The 24,898-nt window shown below is 42.2% G+C and overlaps 2 protein-coding genes across 7 annotated transcripts in view; both read left to right on the top strand.

Annotated features, from left to right (window-relative positions):
- Positions 1 to 4,121, top strand: part of LOC116694022 (serine/threonine-protein kinase BRSK2-like) — a 143,684-nt gene extending 139,563 nt beyond the window's left edge. Inside the window, exons 6-8 of the mRNA XM_032523439.1 lie at positions 2,292 to 2,325; positions 2,446 to 2,514; positions 4,030 to 4,121. Coding sequence (XP_032379330.1) covers positions 2,292 to 2,325; positions 2,446 to 2,514; positions 4,030 to 4,077 — 151 coding nt within the window. The 3' untranslated portion in view covers positions 4,078 to 4,121. The remainder of the gene's footprint in view (positions 1 to 2,291; positions 2,326 to 2,445; positions 2,515 to 4,029) is intronic.
- LOC116694020 (serine/threonine-protein kinase BRSK2) overlaps positions 4,069 to 24,898 on the top strand; it is a 30,394-nt gene continuing 9,564 nt past the window's right edge. The window contains exons 1-10 of one of the 6 annotated variants that reach the window (XM_032523433.1): positions 4,069 to 4,167; positions 8,420 to 8,451; positions 10,902 to 11,066; positions 13,565 to 13,662; positions 14,566 to 14,716; positions 14,968 to 15,033; positions 20,227 to 20,287; positions 21,734 to 22,538; positions 22,658 to 22,706; positions 23,777 to 23,900. In XM_032523433.1, the coding sequence (XP_032379324.1) occupies positions 11,005 to 11,066; positions 13,565 to 13,662; positions 14,566 to 14,716; positions 14,968 to 15,033; positions 20,227 to 20,287; positions 21,734 to 22,538; positions 22,658 to 22,706; positions 23,777 to 23,900 (1,416 nt within the window). In that variant the 5' untranslated portion in view covers positions 4,069 to 4,167; positions 8,420 to 8,451; positions 10,902 to 11,004. Of the gene's footprint in view, positions 4,168 to 8,419; positions 8,452 to 10,901; positions 11,067 to 13,564; positions 13,663 to 14,565; positions 14,729 to 14,967; positions 15,034 to 20,226; positions 20,288 to 21,733; positions 22,539 to 22,657; positions 22,707 to 23,776; positions 23,901 to 24,898 lie in introns of all 6 variants that reach the window. The other 5 variants (XM_032523434.1, XM_032523438.1, XM_032523436.1 and 2 more) reach the window with 5 other exon arrangements.

The following is a 24,898-nucleotide window of genomic DNA, read 5'->3' as shown; positions in this document are numbered from 1 at the left end:
GATGAGCAGAGACATACAAATATGGATCCGGTAACACGTGTATAATGTCTCTCTATGTCTCTGTAAGCCCAGCTGTGAGTTCATCAGTGCTTGCTGTTTGTTAAGTTCTGTTGCTTTGATTGATAAAGGAAATTATCTGGTGAGCAGCAAGGAGCCGCACAAATTTGGTAGAAAAAGCAGAATTTTTGTCAAGACGAGCTGCATGTTGCAGTGTCTCTTTAATATTTCCGGCCCATATCTCATAACTCATATCTCTTGAGCTCATGATACTTCCTTACAAAGCACAATGTACTATGTGTACTATAAGGGACATTGTAATCTTTATAGTTTAACTTGTGAATATTTTTTGGTCCAGACATCACTCTGCAAATAGTCTGACACTGATAGGCCCTTCGGTGTTTAATAGATAAAGAAAACTTTTTAATACATTTTTATAATTTTTGTTTCCCCACTTCAGCCATCTGCATGAGTACATGAGGTCCTTGATCAAATGCGTTTTTTGTCGTAATGCTGTTGGCTAAATCCCTTTCAACTGAATTTTGTCCCACTGTGCTGCTATTTGCTGCCCTCAGAATAACACTGTTCTGTCTGTTGATGCTGTTAATGTATGGGATGTTGGAAGTGTTAGGTTGAGGGAGTAAACGAGCAAGAAAAGACTGATGTTATGTCAACCCACGCACATCTGTTTCTCAAAAGACTGCATTTTTTTACTCCGGTCAGAGGGAAATGGCTTTTTAAAGCTCCTTATTTATCTTTAGTATCCAACTCTATAACCTGAAGTTCTGGTGTGAGCAGCAAGGGATTTTCTATCATGATTTACAGTATATGACACGATGAAGGGATGACAGGTTACAACGGTCGTGGTTTCCATGGATCCTCGATAAATGACTTGGTAGTTTTCAAGAGTCCAACAGTGAAGAGATTACAAAAGATGACATTTATGAAAGTACACACACACACACACACACACACACACACACAGTATATATAGAAAGTAAGCCATTACAGTATAGGCAAGAGAAGAAATGAGATAAGCATATTCTAAGCATATAATGATGATATAGCTGACCAATTTAGTGTTCTAATAATGACAAATTAGGATTCAGCTCAGATGCTTGTATTGCAGTCTTTACCTTCACCCTGTTCGCCACCGACCTGCAAATAATTAGTTTATGTTCACCCTGGTTTCAGCTGTGGCTTGTGTGCATTGGCACTCACAAGGCATAACTAGTGCAAACCTTTTTTTTGTTTTTTGTTTTTTTTTTATTCCTTGCTCATCTACATAATGCACTATGACACTTGCAATCAGGTGGGCCGTATTTGCATAGACTCGTGTTTGAGCTTCTCCGTTGACATGGAGGCAGTGTTTGCTATCGGCCAGTATTTTGACAGCCAGAGGAAGCCGTGCCGTCAGGACAGGTATTCATGATTACACAAAACAACAGCACAGCTAATGGACGCCATGTTTACAGACTTCAGATAGTCTCTCATTAGAAATATCCTGGTGCTAGATTAGACGGAGTGGGAGGAGGAGGCGGAGGACAGATCACCAGGCGAGGTTTTGGGGAGACAGGTGCCTGCTTTGCTTTCTGTTTGCAGTCATATTTAGGCATGTTGAGAAAGAGCAGAGCCCTGCCCAAAAATCAGAGAAACAAAGAAACATCCTGTAGCTAAAACGTTATTTAAATTTTAGATTGATGCAAAGCACTTCTTATCACCTGTTTCTTTACATATCAAGGGACATCATTTGGCAATGTGGCAATGTCAAAGTACTGCAAAAGTGTTTAAAATAACAAGTCACTCCAGTGCCTCTCACAGCCAGTGGCTTATGGAGCAGACGTTGCGAGGTAGCTCCCTAAATCGTCATATGATATTGATGTGTCAATCTAGTCATTGAGTTTACTGTCAGTCCATCCAGGTGCAGTAAAGATTAGTGGGTCTGTTCACTATCTGCAGTGAGAGGATGCCCTTGAGTGAGCGAGCAGGAGGACATCCAAACACCCTCTGTATGTCTAAACTCCCAAAGCACATCTTGATCTATGCTCACTTGAGACATTTATTGTCTTCCTAAATTATTTTCTTCACATTTTCATACAGCGGTGTACTCTAAGACTGTTTGATATTTGTTGTGTCATGATTCTATAACCATTCTATTATTCTATTACCCTGACTTACTTTACAGCAGTTCAAATGGAAAAGTTTTCAAATAACCTGGAACCTTTTCTTTCTGTCTTTGTGTAAATTGTGTAAATTTGTTCACCTTTGGCCCTTTTTTTCTGTTTTCCCAACAGATCTCCACACTACGCATGTCCAGAGGTCATCAGGGTAGGTCATTTTTAACTGATTCAGAATGTGTTTTAGCTTCTTTTTCACAGTCCCTCATCTTATTTTTACCAACCTTAACACTCTGCCCTAACCCGTTAACAAACACTCTCTTGTCCTCAGGGAGAGAAGTATGACGGGAGGAAAGCAGACGTCTGGAGCTGTGGGGTCATTCTATTTGCTCTGTTGGTGGTGAGTGCAGCTTGTTCTTTACTAACTGATGCTGACTGGACTGACATACTAGTTTACTTGTTTACAATTCTGCAGATACATATGGCAGAACACAATTTAACCATAAAGTGGTGCCTCCTCTTCATAGTCAACCCATATCTACAGCCTTTCCACCAGCTGTAATGGATCTGCCTTGTACTAACAGGACATTCCCAACTTTGCACTCAAGCTGTTGACTCGAGGTTGACCTCAATGGAGTGATGAGATGGTGGGAGCTTGAACCTGCCGTTTCGAACAAAAACGTAGGGCTTAACCGTTAACATTTTAAATCTGATCATTAAAAAGGTCTTACTGGAATAGATGTTGCAATTGATGTTGCAGAAAAAGCCCTCAAGTGCAACAGAACATCAGAGTATGGAGGCATCTTTGTATTATCCTGTATCAACCACTGTATCCATAATGAGATCTGTTCTCTAGCTACATTATGTCTGTGTTTCCCCAGCCATGCAGCCCCGAAGCTTTGTTTCATCAACAACTGTACTGTAGTGCCTATACACTCCTGCTCCATGAATAATTCATACAGCCAAACTGAAAGAAGATAGCCCAAAATAAATACCAATGCTGACAGGGCGGCTTTTGGCCACAGGCCCTGTGTATTTTACCTCTTTCTCCCTCACTTTGACTTGTCTTGTGTGTCGGTGTGTGTGTGTGTGTGTGTGTTAAGGACACCCTTGTACTCCTGCGTTCCATAAACCTAATGTTGTTTACCGTTGTCTCCACTGTGACTGCACTTCTCTCGCTCCAAAAAAACAAAATTCCTTGATGCTCTGTGACTACAGATGAACAGTCCTGTTTTGTCCTGTCATCAGGCTGCGAGATAACCATTTGTCTGATTGGGGAAGACACGCATACTCTCCAGCAGTTAGGCTGCGCTCAGATCATCTGTTACACAAGCCTGCCCCCACCCTTTTTCTTTCCTCTACATCTCCTCATTTCTCAGCCTTTCTTTGAATATTTCTCAACCTTTTCCTCTTTCTCTCCCCCCCTCCTGTCTTGTCTTGTGGGGTTGTCATTCATCAAACAGCCACATCTGTGAGGTGTCAGCTCGCTCTGATAAATGACTCTGATGAGAGAATGCTAAATGAACGAGGTAAATGAGAAAGCTGGGTAATTATTAGAAAAGCCCCGTTTTCAGCTTACCGCTGTTTATTATTTATTTTGCATCATGGCTGAGGGGAGAAGGCTCTAATTGGAGATTTGGAGAAGTTGAGAAAGCAAGCCTGTTCTTTAAGTCGTGCGGGATTTAGACTCAAAAGGTAGTTTTGTTTCTTCTCGCAAGCCTAGTTAGTCATTCACATTCTTTTTCATTTTTCTTTTTTGCCCTTGATTGAGTGAAGGCTTTTTTCTATTCTATTGCTGCCATTAAAACAAGTAAAAAGGGTTTCTTCTCTACTTTTATTCCTACATCTACATCATCACCACTTTCAATTTCTTGTGCCTGTCGTTACTCTCTGTTCCTTATTTGTTTCTCTCCAGGGGCCCTACCCTTTTGATGATGAACCTGAGGAATTGCTGGAAGGTTAAGTTGGGGTGTTTCAAGCCCAAAATTTTTATCCCTCCAGATGTCAACCCCCTCCCCGGGTGATTGAAGTGGAGGGCCCCAAAAAACTAACGGGCATTCAATTTAAATGGCTCTAATACAACCATTTGGTTATGTTTGTTCTTTTTGGACTTGGGCTGTTTAACATGCTTTGAGCTTGGCCCTTTAGTTCTAGTTACGGGAAATCATCATGCTACAACATGCAATGATATTTTAGACAATAGCTTTTAACTCCGGGGCAGCAGTCTGGTGAAGGAAGTCCAAAGTCTTGCAGGAAGCCAAAAGAAAAGAGGGCGCGTCAGCATTAAAGGGGAGGTAACTATATATGAATGATTTGAGAAGGAACATTAAACCCTTGAGATTGTCAACTGTCAAATTTCAGTATCATGAACCTCTGCAGTACATGTTGTTATTCTTAAGCATTATGCTGTATGTATTTCAATACTACATGAAGCTACACAGTCCTCCTCATGGAGAATTCCTACAATCCCAGTGACTCAGTAAGACCTGAATTATATCTGCATTGAACATTTTATCTCCGTAGTCCACAACTAGTAGTGTAATAACTAATGCAACTAATGATGTTGTAGAAGCAGAAAAACACATTTAGATGTTATTTTAGACAGCAGTTGGGGGTGGTGGTGGTGGGGGAGGGGGTGCAGACACATCCGATATGTGTTAAGAGAGGAAAAACATTATTTTGCAGATTCACAGCAATCTGGCAAAACTTGTATTGCTCCAAGGAGCAAGCACGATAGCAGAGATACACATTCAAAATGAAGTAGCGAATATCAACTTGCTGCCAAGCCAACCATCGTCTTTTTCTTTGTTTTTTCTTTTTCCCCCCGTGTATCATAAGTGTTTGCCTCACCTCATCCCCGATTCTGTTTGAGTTCTTTCTCAAGTGCAGGATGTGAATGCAGGAGATCACTTTTGTTTTTGTGCTCTACCTCTGCACTGTTTAGTGTACTCATCACAATGCTAGTCCCTTTCTACACAGCATCTGATCACCTTGGTGGCGAGGTGGCTGGAACATAGCTCGAGAACAGAGGGATGTGAAGGGCAGAGAGTCAGGATGAGGGAGAGCTAGAGGTGGACAAAGGAGAGATGTTTATAATGAAAGTGAGATCTCAAAAAGTTCACACAGAGATGTTGCTGCCCTTTGTTCTTACCCTGCATTTTACATTCAGGCGATGTACAGAAATACAGACATGCTCACAACTTACTGTATCTGCACACACACATACAATAAAGAAAAAAAACATGTCCACACACTTACCATATGCACACATAACCTCTCTATGCTCTCCATGTGTCTTTGTGAATCAATGCAGTTAACAAAACTGTTTTCATGCACCTGCCTGTAAGCAAATGTGGTGACACCACCCTTAAGTGGATGATGATGCTCCATTTCCCCATGCCTTATCTTTCACACTGTCAGAATGATTTTACATAACAGAAATGTAAAAGAAAGAAAAAAACACAAAACTCTAGACAGCAACAAAGAAAGAGATGCATATTTCCAGGATTGTTGACAGCCCTTCAGATAAGCAGCACTGTTGAAACATGAACTTGAAGGCCCCCACCTCTTTAGTATTCTGTATATACTTTATTTTTCTGTTCCCTCTGCCTGATGAGGACAGGTCACCCTGAGATCCCCTAGATATGTCCAGCAGCCTCCAGCGCTGTCCTCGACAAAAGGGTAACACACCGACCGAGCTGCTGTGAGAGAATATGCTAACTCTCCGACCCCCCTCCTGTGCACAAGGGATCCTAACAGAACTCTGGGGATGTGTTATAACCATGCAGGATGTCAAATAGCCCTGTTAGGCTAAGCATTCTTGGAGTTTAGTGGTCACCGCTTAGTCAGAGACGCGACAGGTACACCCAAGGGTGGGAAGGACATCATAAGAGAACATGTCATTCTTTTGCTAGGGATTATTTGTCATAATGATGTTGACTTCAGTTTGTTGAATCAAATCAATAGGGTAATCAGTACAAAATTGCCTGCTGTGTTTCAATATGGCTATTGTCATCTCCTGGTAATTACATTTTACCAGTAGATGCACACAAGTACACACACAAAGCCAAGCCCCTAAGAGTCTTGAGTAGGAGGGTACATACCGGGCTTTAGGGGCTTAGCCCAATAAAAACCTTTCTCTTCATTTCCTGGCTGTGTAGTTGGAGGCCCCGGAGTCATCTCATCTTCAGTGTCAAAATGAACACACACAGACAGACAGACAGACAGACAGAAAGACAGACAGACACCCAAAGATTTGCATCCTTGCGATCCCTGCTCAACGAAGAGGACTGGCTAGCTTATTATATTAAAGAGCAGTGCATCACAGACATAAACAGTTATACATTAATGTGGACAGCACAGCCGACGTACTGTGGTTTTCGGAGTGAAAATAAAAGGAAGTGTGGTTTTTTTTGTGTATCACAGAGAAATTACACTGTAATTTAACACAAATTCCATGCCGATACAGCGTTTTTCTGCTACTCTGCTAAGCTAAGGTACTCACCTTTTAGCAGGATTAGTTAATGCTCAATTATTTGGTATAACAGACTCAATTTCAAAGATGTTGGAGCATCAAAACATATTTTGGAATTGCAGAAGAAGGAAGAAGTGGGTAAATTATGAACTTTAGCTAAGGCTATGCTACCAGCTAGCCTTAAGGTGGTTTCACATTGCTACCGCCCTGACAACAGCCTAACGGCAAGAGTGTTTCCCAAAAAAATAAAGTGGTTCCTGCCGCCTGGCTGTTACCACCATAAGTTAAGTATGGTGAACTCTGAGCAACAGAGAGAAATCTGTGCCATTCATTCATACTCCTACCATCATGATTGAAACCGCTTCACCTCTGATGCCTTCCTCTCATTGAAATGACCGTAGGCGGTGATTGGCCTTGCAGCTGTGTAAAAGCTCCTTTTGAGTACCTGGACTGCAGTTACTGTGGTTTGGTTTTTACATGTGTTCTAGTTCTATAAATGTATTTTTTATGGTAAAACAGATGTCAGAAAGTCATATTCAGGTCTTAACTCAAATGTTTATCAAATATGTAGTTACAGTGTTTTGGCTTTGTAGGGCAGAATAGTTCCCCATTGCCAACCCCTATGTCCCTTCCTGCCCTAATTAACAGCCATATAATTGAGACATGCATAAACATGCAGACCTGCATACATAATACAAGTTGCATGAAAAAGAATGTTTATGCAGCATACCTGAATGCACAAATGCTCACGCCTAGCCAAACCAGCACTACCTTCTGAGTGAAAGCAGTTGGAATTGGTACTGTCACATTTAGAGACTGATTGATATGATACCGCATTTCAAACCACATCACTTTCAACCCTGTGTGTGATATCAGTCTCTTGCCTCCAGGCCTTCAATAAAAGTGGAGAGTAGGTCACCCACTGGCCTGTATCTGACAGGCAGGGTGCCTCTGTCAATACCATGACCTCTGTGGAAACCGACAAGATTCTAATAGTCAGCCTGGCCTGCTCTGTAATGGCACTAATATCACTTGAAGGCATTTATCAGTTCTGAAACACAGAGGTAAATCCTCTGGGATGGTAGGAACATCGACACATTGATGGAGACACATACCCAAGAACTATGCCTCTGAATAAGTGACAATAATTAAAACTGCTACGTGTATCTCCTGTGGTTCCACAACAACAGCATGTGCAAATGAAAAGGTCCTGACAGCAACATCGATCCTGTTTTCCTCTGTGGGCACACTACGGAGACATTCTGACAGACATATTCCTTTGTTGCCCTTTTGCTTCATGTTTTTGTCTTATTCTGCTTGTCCTATGTTGGCGAAATACTGTGGGATGACAAGAGTACTATTTGTGTGTGTGTGTGTGTGTGTGTCAGGGAGATGGGAAGAGAATGAGGTGATTCCCTTTAGACCTAAGGGCTTGGCAGGGTCAGCAGTGTGTGTGAGGGAGATAATAGTCTTTGTTTATAGCTCAGTGGTATCACCTCTCTCTGCCTCACTCTTTTCCTCAATAAGTTTTTCCCATTGGCGATATTAAAATTTGAAGGCCTTCTTATTTACTTTCAGCATTCAATCTGGTCGTATTGTCCTATTGTGTTTTCCATTAAGCCGGTAAACTCAGGGGTTACCTCAGGGGTTACTGAAGCCATTCTGCACCAAACGTTTCTATACACAGGCAAAAGATGAAATGTTCTTTGTATTTACATTTAATGGTTGTGTTGCCTTTGATATTTTATTTGTACAAAAAAAGATGATACATTGAAATTAAATGCATCACATTGCTTATGTACTGACCTGCTGTTTCTTCTGTCTTTTACAGTTAGAACAGATCCAGAAGCACACATGGTACATGTAAGTACTCTGTCTTTCCTTTCGTTTTACACCCTTTACACTTCTCCTTGCATCTCCTGTCCCAGCCTGTTCTGCGGGGGTTGTAGACCTGGGGGGAGGGGGGGGGGGGGGGCATGATAAATGGCTTTGAATTTCAGCCCTGTACACAAGAGCACATTTGAGCAGGGCATGACTCCACTCTCGGCGATGTGGGGGTAAATTGGTAGTGCATCAAAAAGGATGTGCAGCATATGGTCAGCTGAACAGGGAGCAAAGGAGAGGGAACAAGCAGGGATATGGTGGAGGATGAACCCACAGAAAATCAGTGTACACTTTGTTTAATTTTCACAACAGTGTGTACCCACCTTTTCAAGACCATCTTGAGACCATTTATGGTACATGTCATTTTATTTATGTCTCTTTTTTAATATGGAAAAAGCATGAATCAGTGTTTTGTTTTTGGAAAATATACCGGTACATTTATTTTAAGTTTCTAAAGGCTGATATCCGCCCTCTAATAATCAGATTATCTCCGTTTAGAAGTTGTACCTTAAAAACATTTTTTAAAAGGACATCAAAGATTCTTAAACTGTTAGAGCACAGATGAATCATGGCAGGAGGTTGTGAGTCCTGGAAGGGGTTGAGTTATGGTTTCTGTCGTGTTCTGAAAGATCATGCAAACAGACAGCGAGACTGATAAAAACAAGAAGAGACAAGGGAAGAGCTGGGAGAGAGGACTAATGTACTGTGAGTTTTTTTTGTCAGTGAGGAAGTTGCCTGGCTGTCTGTCTCTGCATGGCAGGTTCGCTGTCCAAGTAACTGACTGACTGATAAATGTATGAATTAATAAATGAGATGGGGGATTTTGTCTTCCAAATGTGTCTGTGGTTTTTTCCCATAAGCAGCTCATCAGTGGTGGATACATAATAAAAAGTCTTTAAATATCTTTCTAAATCAAACAAACTACTTCATTTATAAATTCATATAAGGCCATCTACTCCTATTGTTGATTAGTTTTATTTAGGGGATTCCCCAACTAAGAATTTTCATAATTGAATCAGAATTGTCTTGCCTATCGTCGACTGATCGTTGAATCATGTCGGTGGGGGGGGGGTGGAGTCGACCAATGGTCACAGATCATGGAAAGTGAAACTTACTGTAAATCTGTCATGGGGGCGGTTGGATTAATTTATCCACTTTAAAACAAGTTATTAAAAGCTTCAAAGATTTGTGACGAGATGAAACTGATTTAGAACAATGGAGGGAAAGGTTGCAGCTGTCAGAACTGGCTCGGTCTGAACGGGACTTTACAGCGCTGCGAAGATTCGACTGTGAGACTGGCAGAATATTCAGGGTCACCCCTAGTTTTATGAGTTGGTGAGCTTCCTAACAATCTGAGCCGAGCAGCTGAGCGGAGCTGTGGTGCTGAAAAGACAGCTCCAGGCCAAACTCTCTTCACCAGAAGCACTAATGATGGCCAGTGGACAAACACTCACAGCCCTATAAACCAGCCTTTATGACAGCGTTTTGTGTTAAGAGTTGTCAATTCAACTTTATGATCATTTCGGAGCCTTCAGTTTGTGGTGCCGTTTATTCTTTGTTTTTTTTACTAAGTGATCTACACATTTCTGGCACCTTATATCCTTCATTAAGGTGTTGTAGTAGACTGTATTAGTTTTCAGCATGGTGGACCTAATAAACTGGCAATTGAGTGTAGTTTTAAGTGGGCAAAACAATATTTTTTTATTTTTTATTTACCCCCACCACCAAATTCTATATGCAAATAGTAAAGCAAGGGTTATGTGGGACTTTGGATCCACATCATAGGTGGAGGGGATTTTAAAAGCAGTTTACACTTCCCAGCTCAGAGGGGAAAAAGTAGATTAGCTAGACCTGTGAAACTGTGTATCGGCGTATGTGCATTTGCAAATTTTTACGGATTGAAGATGAATCTGTTCTTTGAAACAGACATCTAGAATGTTCCAGAAAAATGGTGTCAGTGCAGATTGGCCTTTAATTTTTTCATCCCAAAGAATAAAAGTCCTGCTTGTGTACTCCCTGGATGCTTAAAGAGAAAAGACAGACATAGAAAAGTGACATAACTAGGAGAGTGTCTGGAAAGTAGGAGGGGATTGGAGGAGGAAGAAACTAAACTTGAACAGATAGCCAGGAGGAGAGAGGGAGATTGCAAAATTCACCAGCGTGACTCAGTTTTTTGTCTGCATCTTAGTGAGCATTCACCCTCCGAAGCTTACATGTAGAATGACTAAACCTCGGGGAAATACGTGACTATGAAAGTTTTAATCGTGTGAATCAGGGTCATGATGAGGTAATGTTCCATCCAAGAGGCAAACTAACACTGAAACACTTTACTATTTGAAAACGTTTTTGTCAATATATTCAAACTTGTGGTAGGGTCCAAAATGGCTGGCAGTGTCCTTACTTGTCTTGCCCTTTTTTTGCATTCCCAGAGGGGGGAAGAACGAACCAGAGCCAGAGCAGCCAGTGCCCAGGAAGGTGACCATCCGCAGCCTGCCCTCTGCAGACGACATCGACCCAGACGTACTGGACAGCATGCACTCCCTGGGCTGCTTCAGAGACAAAAACAAACTACTGAAAGACCTGCTCTCAGATGAGTGAGTGAATGAATAAGGAATGGGAAAGAGGTTGGACAGAGAGGACCAGAATATAGGTGTGGTTTGGTGAATGAAAAGCTGTGAGTTAGGAGTAGGCCTGCACGATTTGGAGAAAAATACAAATCACAATTTTTTTTTTTTGCTTAGAAATGATATCATGATTCTGCTACAGTTTTTTTTCTCATGAAGTGTGATGTTTATAGCACACATGAACCATGACAAAACCAAACAAATTGACATTACCAAACATAGATTGTTTTCGGCACCTATGGCACATTGAGCATCACCCCAAGCCTGTAAACATAGAGACTTCAATGAAGAGAAGGGAGAGCATTGCAGCGCTTTAAAACCTATTTTATACAGTCTGCGTTTAAAACTCACGGAAGAAAGTAGTAGCGTTTGTGATGCAGTCGGCTCGTAAAATTAAATCTGAATAAAAGTCATCAAAGTTATTTAAAAATTAAATCGCGAACAGGGGTGAAGTGAAATCGTGATTTTTATAATGATTAATCATACAGGCCTGGTTAGGAGAGAAAGATAGATCCGGGGAAAGGTGAAATGAACAAAATAAAGCAGCTGAAGATGAAGAAGAGAATGGGGTTTTCTTGTCGTAGTGCAATAAAAACCTGAGTGTGTATGGTGTCCATGCAAGGCCTTGTTTTTCCCCCAGCTCTTATGAAATCCTGTGAGGCTGTCACTTTAGATGTCAGAGGCAATAGATCACTTAACTGTTATCACACGGCACTTACACCGCTTGCCTCTGGATACATTCCTCCAAAACTGATCCTGGCTTGCACCAGGAACAAACCACTGGGTCATATTGTTTGTGTCCTGCTACTAAATGGGTTTTGTCTCTCCGTTGCACCTGTTAGTCTTTTTGCTCCTAAAAATATGTACAGTGGTGCTCATAAGTTTACATGCCCATGCTTAAGTTAAAAAAATCTTTTGTAAATAGATCTTAATGCCTTAATTTTAAAAAAAAAGGAAAAAGCCAACCTTTTAAGAACACCAATTTTCTTTGTGAATGAATAATAAATAAGTAAATAAATGATCTTCCTTAAAATGCCGGGGGCATAAGTATACGTACCCCTTTTTGTTACATTCCCATAGAGGCAGGCAGATTTTTATTTTTAAAGGCCAGTTATTTCATGGATCCAAGATACTATGCATCCTTATAAAGTAAGTAAAATAACCCCCCATCATCACATACCCTTCACCATACCTAGAGAATGGCATGATTTTATTTCAGTTAGCCTAATAGTTATGATTTGCATTGAGAGATGATTTTATGGAAAGTATCCCATGCCTGTCTCTATGTATGGTGAAGGGTATGTGATGATGGGGGGGGGGGCTATATCCAAGGCCAAGGGAACTTTATCAGGATGCATAGTATCCTGATCCATGAAATAACAGGCCTTTTATAATAAAAACCTGCCTGCCTCTATAGGAATTTAACATAGTATCTAACATACATACTATTGCCCGCTGCATTTTAAGGAAGAACATTTATTTATTTACAATACATTATTCATTCACAAAGAAAATTGGTGTCCTTAAAAGCCCTCTTTATACAAAAAAAATCTATTTACAAAAGATGATTTTTTTTATTCCTCTTTTTAGTCAACTTAAGCATGGGCATGTAAACTCATGAGCACCACTGTATTTATGCTGGAAATACTTGCCCTGTAGTGTTTTATACATGTTTTTATTTATTTATTAATATGGGCATGCATTTGCTTCTCTGTCTACTCTTCCTCTATTTTACATTTGCCCGGCTTCTTTAATTTAATACTAAACGAGCATTACTCTATCGTTCCCCCCCCCCTTTCCCCATCTCTTCCGTTTGCTTCCTTTCTCCTGGGAGCATCCCATAATAGTGCTGGACTGGAGGAAAATCTGCAGTCTCCATCTCCCTTCCCCTGGTTCATTTTAGCTGAAGTTGCAGGTCCTTGTCTCTTTGCCTCCTACTGCTTTCCAATCTGTCTTTATTACAGAGGGCCGGTCTCTAGATTTGGCTTAGAGGCTAAAGATATTAGGCTTCCTGATTTACAGAGGAAGAAAAGAACGATCTCACAATGTTTTGATACTTTCATAAAATGTGTATGAAGATATATCCCAAAAAATATAAGCTGACTATTCTATGACAGCTTAATGAGCTGTAAAACCAAACTTTTCTTTTTATGGCGGAAGCATTTAGTAGCTGTTTCACAACGAACCCCAAACGATTAAATGACATTAATCATAGTGAGGGTTATTGCAGTTAAATCTCTTGCAGCTCTTGGAGACATATGCTTGTGCACGTACTGTATGTATACGGATGCTTCAGTAATCTGTCTATGTTTGTGTTTGGAATCAGTCAATCAATCAGTCAAACTTTATTTATAGAGCACTTTAAAACAACCAATGTTGACAATGTTGGAATGACCCAGGTTTGTTTAAAACCATTGTATTTCTTTTGCAGATGTCTCAGTAGACTTTTTGTTGTGTCCCCTTTGCAGTGACAACCAAGAAAAGATGATCTACTTCCTGTTACTGGACCGTAAGGAAAGGTACCCCAGTCAGGAGGACCAGAACCTTCCCCCCCGCAATGAGATTGGTGAGACTCAGACCAAAGTGCAGATAAAGAATGAAACATAAAAGAATATGTTCTAAAAAGCAACTAAAGAGAAAAGCACAACGGGAGAAAATGGAAATAAATCAGTAAACACAGTATGGCACACAGTATGTCTGAACAATACTACTATGTGTCCTAACTTTTAATGCCTTTTTTTACCTAGTCATTGAATAGACAGTTGTTTACACAAACAAAACAAGCCAATTTATACAAGAATAACTACTGCAAGAAGGTAATTCGGGACTGCACCATTCTTCTGCAGTGCTTTCCTCCTTCACCAGAAATTGCATCAGTTCCAGGAGCAGTGGATTGGCTCTCCAGTAGAAAAATAAATTCCGTTTGTTGAATATAGACAAGCTTCTCAATGAAATATAGTAACAAAAACAGAAGATGTCAATAGGCCAAGTAAGAAAAAATGTCAGTTGGGACTGCTCCGATTTAAAAAAATAAATAAAGGTATTCTATCATTTGTACAGTACAACGCAGCACAGACTTCCACCCACAGACATCTGAGCAGAAACATATGGTGTGTGGTGGTGTGTGTGTGTGTGTGTGTGTGTGTGTGTGTGTGTGTGTTGTGTGTGTGTGTGTGTGTGTATAAAAGACAAATAGCGACATTTTGGTGAATAGATTTCCTCTTCAGTGAATGTGATACAGTCAATACAGTGCCCGCTAGTTTAAGGTCTGGGAGGAAACCATTACTTATTTACTACATTATTCACTATTAGTTCAAATGTCAATGGGATCAGCGCCAAAGCTCATACACACACTCACACACATATGCACGCAAAACTGCTCAGTGTGTAGAGATGCCTACATTAACGCACAGACACGTCAGGCGCACTGTGTTGATTCTGAATCCATCTGTCTCGCTGTTTCACACAGATCCCCCAAAGAAGCGGGTGGACTCTCCCATGTTAAACCGCCATGGCAAGAGGAGACCAGAGAGGAAGTCCATGGAGGTCCTCAGTGTCACAGACGGAGGCTCGCCTGTACCGGCAAGGAGGGCTATCGACATGACACAGCATGGACAGAGGTACGCGTGGAGGTGAAAAAACAATATCTGAAAATATCTATACAATGAAGAAATGGAGAGAGACATAGCGTTTGTGTGTGTGTGTGTGTGGGTGGGTGTAGGTGTAGGTGTGGGTGTGGGTGTGGTGGTGCACCCAGTGGTGTTTGAGCAGGCCTGACAGCGAGTCTGACTCTGGTGTCAGCAGGCTAGATTGTGGACAAACTTAATCAGAGATTGACGCTCTGCCCGCTTTGTCTCCTGTCTCACTGTAGTAAATCAGTGTACAGTAAAAGCTTGGATATTCCTGACATCAGTACAAAACGCAGCCAAGAAGAAAGGTATTCACTTGCCCACTCACCCATGGCACTTTCCCCTACTCTTGCTCTGTGTCTCGCAAGGAGACGTTCCGTGGCAGGAGAAAGATGCAGCGGTGCTTTCTGTTAACCCAATGTTTTTTTGTTTTGTTTAAATGGTAATGACATACTGTATGCAGCATGTGGCGGCTTCAGTAAGCTATGACTCATCTGAAAAAAAAAAAAGAAGCTAGGTCCAACAACTATTAGTTCCTAAAGTTTAACTCTCTTAATTAACCTAATTTGCAAGCGGAGGAAGACTGCACATTTGCAATTCAGAGCCTTAATATCTACAACCCCCTTTTTTTTTGGTGTTGGCTCAATTATCTCTTCTTTTCCTAATCCGAATGCATTGATAACCAGTTCGCCCATACTGTGTCCCACTTTCTCTGGATGCAGACAATTTCTTCTCTTCTCTATTTTAGAAATGTTCAAGTCAAGCCAGAACCACACCCCCACAGGGCACAGCGGACTGATTTAAAATCTATTTCCCCATCTTATTTCAACAACCAATATATCATCACACGACCCGTTTCAGCTCAGAGGCAGTGACATTTGTGACAGCGGGGAAGATTGAATCTGATAACCTGATCTGCCTAATGATAGGCAGATTGGCAGAAAGCTGGAAAAAAGCTTTCCGAGATATGGGACATAAATGCAGAGGCAGCGAGTGCATATATTATATATGTAGATAAATAAAAATGTAGTGATAAAGTTAAATATTCACCCAAATTTCCACCATAGCATGTTGCCAACAACAAAATATCAAGAATTTATTTTACTGGGGGAAGACCCTTCAAAAGTTTTAAATCCACTTCAAGAGCTCCCACCTCCAAACACTTCTGCTTAATTCTTTTTGTCCTCTAGTGCCTCTGAATTTCATTTTAAGATTCCCCGTGTTTCATCGCCTCTACTCCGCTCCTTTATCCCTTCGGGCGATCCAAGTCTTATCTCTTCTTTATTTAAGGTTGCATTAGTTTAGAAGCTGCCTTTTTCCGCCCTTCGCTCTGACTCATCTGTTTCAGTCAATGCTAGAATCTCAAAATAGGTCAGTTTGCAATGACTTTATCGAACATTAATAATGCTTTCCAAAACAGCATCAGCACCAGTTCATAGGACACACAGTACACAATGGAATGGGCGTACATTATAAAGGGCGCTGAAATGAATGATCAAGATCCCAAACAAGACCTTTAGGTTGCCTCATATAAATCTTAATAAACAGTCTCGTCGACAGACAGCGAATAAAATCATAAATAATAATAAATAAATAGGTCTGTGTCTGGATCCCACACACAACAGCAGTCGCAGTCATTAAAAAAAGCCCCGCTGCATCTTTCCTCCGTGCTACTCTAAATCAGTGTGTTTGCTCCTACCCCTCACCTAAATCTCTTTCAGGGGCTCCTCCCTTCTCTTTCATATCTCCTTTCTCTCTCTCTCCACTGTGGTCCCTTGTGTGCAGCTGACCTTCAGTCCCAAACGCCCCCCTCTGTTTGTATGAAATTGCTATGCTAATGTGGAAATGCTGCTAGTTTTTCTCTGTCTGGCTTCCTATCAGCGGTGGTGACTTGGAGGCAGGGGGAGTCCTATACCACAGCCCATCCGCCTCCAAATCAAATCAGATCTCTTTATCGCTTTACGTCGCCTGTAATTCATGGCTCTCAAGCTGATCAGTGGGGGGAAAAACGATGTTGGTAACAAAGTGATTTCGTTGTGTTTTTGAACGTTTCTGTCTTTTATCGTGTCCTTGCGTGCGCTCTGTTTGATCATGCGGCGTGCTCGTGTGTGTGCGTTTTAGAGACGATGGAGTTTTGGAAGCACGTACGTAGCAGAATAACGTCCAAAGATTTGACTGACTTTCTCTGAACCTAACCTTATCTTTCCCCGACAGCAAACTTTTGTCGACAGCCCGGAAGATCCGTAGAACTTCAGATCAGAGGGTGTCAGAGAGAGAATTGACTTTGAAACATGTGTTTTGACAGGATACATTTCCACCAGCGGTAAATGACGGAAAAGAGGGGAGACGGTTTTATCTAGAATTATACAACAAAAATGCCTGAGCCTCAATCCCCATCCAGCATTTTAGCTCACATATCTCATGTAGACAGTAGAATCCGATCAACTGCCCAGGCTGCATTTTCACACATGTGATTGATGATTTGACTGTTTCTGTGAAGTACAACTATATAGATTTGGGATAAATGCTGCAGTAGCCACTTTCCAGAAAAACACACGTGGAGACATTTTCAAATGAATGCCCATTTCATTCCTTATATACCCAAAAGTATCATAAAAAGATATTTAAAGCCAAACTAAAAGCACAAGTTATCCCACTGATTTCACTTTAAAGCTTAACAACACGCCAGGAGAAATGAAGAGAGGTTAATGATATGTAAATGAAATATGAAAAAGGGCTGTAGTGCGAAGAAGAGAATATCAATTGATTTGTTTTTTCTTTACAGATCTGCTCCAGTTGCTTCATGCAGTTTTGAGTGTGTTGGGTTAGTCTGAGTAGTCTTAATAAGTCAGACACTCACGCTAATTATTGACTCTAATGCATTTAAGAGGCTAAAATGAGTACAAATAAAGCACCTTTAACACTGATCTCTACATTTGGAAACTGCAGGGGTCTTACTACATTTAGATGTTTGAGGAGCTGAGCTGTGAATATTAATGCACTGAGTCTTCGGGGAGTTGTCAGGGCTCAGGAAGAGGAAATGGATTCAAACAGTGTGTTGATTTATATGATTATCTACTCCTCGTAGAAGAACTCCATTGGCAGGACAAAATTCAATATACTGTAGAGGTGGGAGAACAAGAAAAATGGAACTTTCTCCACGTGTTAGCAGAGCAGTAGTAGTTTTGGCTTTGGCAGTGTTATTTGTTCTCCGTTTGACTCCTGGCGCAATCCATTTCATTCAGCTTCACTTTTGTTTTATTTCAGTCCGTGCCCTCATCCCAGAACCTTTGTACTTGTTCCGTTCCCCGCAGCCCAACATTAGACCCCCACGGGTGCTTTGGATGGATCTCTGACACAGCCGGTGGTCATACACTAAGGACATTATCCCTGTTCCAAAATAGACTTATGGGAAATGTTATCTTGAACACTAATGGATAATAGAAAGATTAGAATGAGTATCCACACACATATAGTACACACATATAGGCACACATGTATGGGTGCAAGGACAAACACAAAAAAAGGTTTATTTACCCAAACCAAAAGTTAAATAGAATTTACATCCTGGTGTGTCTAGCAATGCAGATAGTTTTTGGTTTATGAATGAAATTGCATGTGTGGTGCTCACAGTTACCTTTATTTACTCAAGTAAAAGTTACTTGGCAATACCACAATGTCAAAATACTCTTATTATATTGCTTCTTTGTTTGTGTATGATGGTGATAAATGATTGCTTAAGTTGCGCATGCTGTTCACTATAAATAACACACTCGTCAACAATAATTCGTCGCCACTGACAGCCCATTACTGTACAACACAACCATCTGTAACATTAAGCTGTATAGACCTGCTGGTCCAACACTAACAGATGTAGAGTGCCTCTAACAATATGCTCATAATGGCCCGAGGACGCTGTTTTTTAGCCATGTTTAAATGAACTGCGATTGGCTGTAGTGTCGACTTAAATGTAAATTATAGCTCTTAAACAAGAAATCCTAGCCAATGTGGTTAGCATCGCCTAGTCACGAGTACATGAATGTGTGCAATAAATACACTCACAAAAGGGGCAGTATGAGAATTATAAAAATAGCTTGAGAGTGGGTGTTTCTATTTTTCTTTCCTCTCATTGTAGCTGTTGCTTCTCTTCTAATTGTGTCTGTGCTTCTCAGGAGTAAATCTTCCTGTTCTAGTATCAGATATTTCTTTAGGCGGTTGTAAATTAAAAGCTCAAGAGGGGTGGATGTCTAAACCCAATAGTTGCTTCTACCTTTAAGAAGATTGATACATATAGATCTTAATCCGGGCTTGTTGTTATGACAGCACCGGCATCATTTTTTGGCTACTCCATGTATGGCTGCCTCTGTGGTCCTGTGGGACTGCTCCAGCATCAGCAATGAACGTTAGTCTGTATTACTCCATCCCTCCCTCTCATCCTTCATTCTTCCATCTTTTGCTCATTCCTCCATCACTCCTAAACTCCCTCATCCTCCCCTCACATTTGTCCGTGATGTCTTCCTCTACAACCGAGCAAGTTGACAAAACGCCGGTATTATTGTCTTTTTTCTTTTTAAAGATAGACAAAAGATCTGTAGGCCCGGCCACATGGTCACAAACGCATCCATGCTGAAATGAAAAAAGAGAGAGGGAAAAAAGGGGGTGGGGGTATGAGATTGAATGACAAAAAGGATCAGTGTTGTGACAGTGAGCAGCTGGTGTTTCCGAGTGTTGACAGTTCCCGTTTTTGTGTGTGTGTGTGGTGTGTGTGTGGGTGTGTGTGTGTGTGTGTGTTGGTGTGTGTGTGTGTGTGGTGTGTGTGTGTGTGTGTGTGTGTGTGTGTGTGTGTGTGTGTGTGTGTGTGTGTGTGTGTGGCACTAGAGGGAGACAGATTGTCCTGTGATTGTTCATTTCTGAACAGGGCTCTGCTTATAGGGGTTATTAACGGCATCTGTAGGGGGAAAAGAAAAACATGACGAATGGCACTCAACCAATGTCCAACTTCATTTCCCCCTCAAGATATTTTCTACTCATCTAGCGCTAAGGCCTAAAAGTCAACACATTAGTTTATTAGCAGACTATAGACGGGGCGGAAAGCTAATTTGAATGCTCATCGGTGGAAAGCAGTCTATAGATTTGCAAGAGAAGATGCAGTTCAACAACAACAAATCAACATATTTGAAACGAAGTCTGGGCTTAATTGGTTCGAGACTAATTGCTACAGTTCAATGCTAGTAATGTCTATTGTTAAGTCGGTGCTGTAACTGTGTTCTCCTGCTTAGACCCTCCTTGGGTGAATAAGTGTTGTGTTTGCTAAGGGCTTGATTAGCAACTACTGTGCTTGGCATGATGCTGTCTATGCTGTGGCGCTTTCTAATGTGTGCAACGTGTAACCTCCAAGCTCTCACCTCTTCCGGTGTTTACTGAAACATGTAACAGGTACACATGTTGAGCCGAAAAATAACCGCCGCCCCTGTGTTTCCTCTTGCATCTTTGTGCCACAGGTCGCGATCTATTAGTGGAGCCTCGTCCGGCCTCTCCACCAGCCCCCTCAGCAGCCCACGGGTAAGTCACGACCCTTTCAAACATACACACATGTGCAACACACACCTGTTGGGATTAGGGAAAACTAACTACTGCAGATCCCATCTCATTCATTCATCTTATTGCCGTCATCTTATTGCTGACATCTTATTGCGGTTTCTGTCCGCTAGAGAAAATAAAGACAGTCACCACAGCTACATCGCTGGGGCTTCTGACCTTTAACAATGCGCACTATGATATAATTGCACAGTGAAAGCAATATCACTGTATGTCTCTGCACATGCAATATTATTCGACTTGCTCCGCTTTTTTATTAGTCTGAGATATAGTATCTTTTTCCTCTCCTTGAGTTTTCATCCAACAATTCTTGTGTTTTAAGAAAGCAGGGATCCACTATGATAAGACTTTACACGAGTTATAACTGTGTCCATATAGTTGGATGTTTCTATTAAATATACAGATCGACCTCCACGGGGCACATGACAGCACAGCAAACTTTCTTCCAGCCCCTAAAGCTTCTTCTCTTTCCATCCTTTCTGGGTATTATTCCTCTCTCTGTTTTCTGTAGCCTGAGATTTCTGGAAATCCAGCTCGAGAAAGCCCTCGGAAAATCCCACTTTCCTCTTCCTAGAGCTAGGGAGCTTGTGGTAAACTTTTCCAGCTGACTAGTAGAGTAGGTTCAAGATTAGCCAGGATCCTAAGACGAGCTCCTCACGCCACACAGGTTCTTTAATGCTGATCTGAAAGGGAAATTGATGTATCAGACCTACCCAAAGCCTGGATTGTGCTCTCAGCAAGGGGCTCTGTGTGGGGTTATTTTTCTCAGATTTGTGTCTGGAAAAAGGGGAGGGAAATAGTTAATCAGTGCACCATTGTGGCTGCAATTTCACTGTTACAAATAAAAACAGATCAATAAACCTATCTAGAAACTGGAAATGTTAAAGCAGTGATACTATAATGTTGTCCCTCCTGTTATTGAGACTATCCAAATTGTCCTCACAACTGGCCTTATGTCTCTCACACATCTGTCTGTGTCTGCTTGTTTTTCTCCACCAGCAGAGCCCTGTATGTATTATTCAAGTCCATCTTTTGTATGTGTTTTGTTGTTTGTCCTTTTTAAATTGTGTGCATTGCTTGCTGTTTATGTTCCCATTTAATTTTTGGTTTTCTTGTGACATGAGTCACTTAATGGTCTAACTGCATGTTTCTTTTCTTTTCTGTCTTTCTTTTTTTTCACACCATCCCTTCTGTGTATTCACACATCTCACCTGCTTATTCTTTGGCTGCCTGTTCTTCTGGATGTGTGGTTGTTTGTTCTGCTACACTCTTCTTTCTTTCTTCATCTATGTGCTTGTGTGCCTGTGTGTGTCCCCTTGTGTTTTGCTTTATTTTCTTCTCCTCCTCCACCTGCTCTGGCTCTTGGCTGTATCGTGCTGCGTGTCCTCACACTGTGTTCTCTAACTCCAGCCTGTCAGAAAGTTCTGTGTACCGCCTCAGTCCCCAGACTTGCCACAGTCCCCTAACACAAGCCCCTGCCCGTCCCCTGAGCCCACCCCCAATCACACAGGCCCCCGTATATCCACCCCTAACTCACTCGCTCCAAACAATGAGCCCCTGCCGTCAGCACTCAACAAGACGCAGACGCTCCCTGCCAAGCCCAAAGTTGCCCCCAAGCCCCTTCAAGCCACACAATCCAACCCGCTCCCCGGAACCCCCCTAGATCCAGCATCTGCAGCCAAATCAGAACCATCCACTCCCTGCCAGCTCCCATTGCAGCCACCCTCTGCCTCTGTGCCCCCCACTCCTACTTCTCCATCCTCCCCATCCTCCCCCTTTTCCCCAACTTCCATCTCCAGTGTTTCCATCCCAAACAGCCCCCAGGTATGGCGCTCCCATTTTGCTGCCAACACCCAGCTCTCTGTGCCCTTCCGCCCAGTGGTGCCCCTGTCGCCCATCCGGCTGCACCACTTTCACCCTGTGGCGCCGGTGCCTTCTTCATTCACTGACCACCCGCCCAAATCTATTCCCCTCATACAGGTTACCCCTCACCCCTCCCCTCGAGGCAGTCCCCTCCCCACCCCAAAGGGCACCCCGGTGCACACTCCCAAGGACAGCCCGGCCGGGACCCCCACCCCTACGCCGCCGCCCAGCCCTTCCATCGGAGGCATGCCTTGGAGGACGCGCCTCAACTCTATCAAAAACAGCTTCCTGGGCTCACCACGCTTCCACCGCAGGAAACTCCAAGGTACTGACATCACAGCATATTTTTATGGTAATCACTGAATTTTCTTGGGCTTTTTCACCCTTCCCCAAATCTTACTCTATTCACTAAAGTGGTTTCATTATTATCTTTCTGGAGCCTTTGTCTGACATTTGAGTCTGCCTCCACAGTTCCCACACAAGAGGAGATGTCCAGCCTCACACCAGAGTCTTCCCCAGAGTGAGTAGAGGCTGTACTTTTTTGAATCCACCACCAGCATCATAACTATGCATAACCTGTCAGCCTCTCAGCCATTGGCTCAAACAGGCTCGCTCTTGATAACATGATGTTTTGGAAAGCACTACATCCGTGAATGTGTGATTTGTGCCTGCTGAGTTCCCTGTAATGACCTCAGGTGTGGTCTGGGCTGGAGAAGCAGCACCGTAGCAGGAGGTCTTGAGTTGGTTATGAGGGAGGGAAGGTAGCCTGTGTGATGTTGCTGAGCTCCCAGGGGCCTGATAACTCATGGTTGGCCTAGATATGCCTGTTTGGTTTGCTGCATATCTGGCTTGGCCGTTTCCACCTGGCTGGGAAGAACATCCTGGCTGGAAGGAGTTGAAGAGTTGGCTGGAAAAAAAGACCTCTCAGCTAGGTTGAGCTTGATCGCATTAATACCCAGTCACACACCAGCTGTAACCAGCTTCTTGCTGCAGGGCAATATGCCCCTTAATGTCACTGGAGGCCTCATAACATTATAGAAGTATGCATTTACTGGGGAGTGTTGTTTGAGTCTTGCAAATCCACCAACATGTTTAAGAATCTCATGGAATATTAATATGGCACAGGAGTCCATATGGCTTATTAGTTGGGGTTGAAGGTATAACCTGGGCTGAGGCCAGTGGTGAATTAATTTACCTCTACACCTTCTGGACCTTCAGTTCTGTTTAGAGAGAGGCCCAATTACCTCTCTCTCTCTTTTACTCTCTCTCACACACACACACACACACACACACACCACACACACACACGTACAAAAATACATGCATTTGCACACATCCAGTTGAACAGAAGGTTAAATGTCAGACAACGTTTCTCCCTTGCTCAGCTTATTTCCTTCAGAGAGAGAGATAGAGAGAACTCCTCACCAGCTCTCCATTTTCTGTATGGATAGATAGATAGATGGGTTTTAAGAAGGAAACAAAAAGGGTGGAAGGAAACAAATGCTCTCCAGTAGGTGTGTATAGCAGTTGGTGTAAAAAAAAAAAGTACAGCTGACAAACCTTTTGTCCCTTCTTGTCTCTTCCCCACAGACTTGCCAAAAAATCCTGGTTTGGTAACTTCATCAGCCTGGAAAAAGAGGAGCAGATCTTCATTGTCATCAAAGACAAGCCTCTGAGCTCCATCAAGGCAGACATCGTTCAAGCCTTTCTCTCGGTACACACTCACAGTTTCTTTCATAATTCCTTACTGTATCCTTTACTTTATCCCTGACGCTCACCTGATCTCTGCTTGCTGCGCCCCAACTTTCTTCCGTAAATCTGAATATGAGCGCATGCAGCAGTATTACCTGTGCATCTGCAGTCTGAGCAGCAGCAGCAGTGATTGGCTATGCCACGAGGCAGGCCCTCTCTGAGTATTTGCTAACATGCTTCTGATTTATTTAGCAATTCAGTAAACTGCTTGTGTTCAGTGTTTCTATTTTCTCTCTGACTGCAGACTTACTTCAAGTCAATAGAAAATCAACAGAGCATCATTAGCATATAGATGCTTTGCCCTCAATACCGTGTACTGAGCAGTGTGTTTTTGTACGTATATATTTAGATGAAGTGCGAGCAATAGTCTAGATTGTGTCTATGTGTGTGGTGTGTTTTGTAATGTGGATGTATAAATACATGCAGGAAATAAATAAGGGTTTCTTAGTGAAGAATCTGTACCAACAAACACTCAGCACTGGTAGTTGACATTCAGTGTACATCATTCAACAAGACCTATCCTCACCCCAGTTAAATTTAACAAAGTCTAAGTAAATGCAAACTCTGCCAGTGCAGGTCAATGTCAAATATGTTTCCCCAACCCTGGTGGTAGCTATTTTCCCCTCTGGGTTATGCTAGCTGGTATTCCAGACAGGAGATTGGCACCTGAATCAGTGGAATTATACCTCTCAGCATGCTCACATTAATGGAATGTCAAATCCTCTCCAGCACTATGGCGGAAACGTGACTATTTCAGAGCTCACCTGTTCATTGGGCATACAAATTCATTTTAGGGGGGAGAGTGCAATGTTGTTGGATGACTCAAGATTACATTAGCTTAAGTCTCCCTGTCATGCATGGCTACTCCCCGAGGCATTAATCTCCTTGGAGTTTCAACTGTGGCTTGTTGTATGTGGAGGGTATTTTAATGAGGGTTTACTCACCTTGTCATTTGCTAGG

This window comes from Etheostoma spectabile, chromosome 8 (genome assembly GCF_008692095.1).
Source record: "Etheostoma spectabile isolate EspeVRDwgs_2016 chromosome 8, UIUC_Espe_1.0, whole genome shotgun sequence".
In the NCBI taxonomy this organism is placed as follows: domain Eukaryota; kingdom Metazoa; phylum Chordata; class Actinopteri; order Perciformes; family Percidae; genus Etheostoma; species Etheostoma spectabile.
Note: the sequence above shows the minus strand (reverse complement) of the source record. Positions and strands in the feature narration are given on the sequence as shown.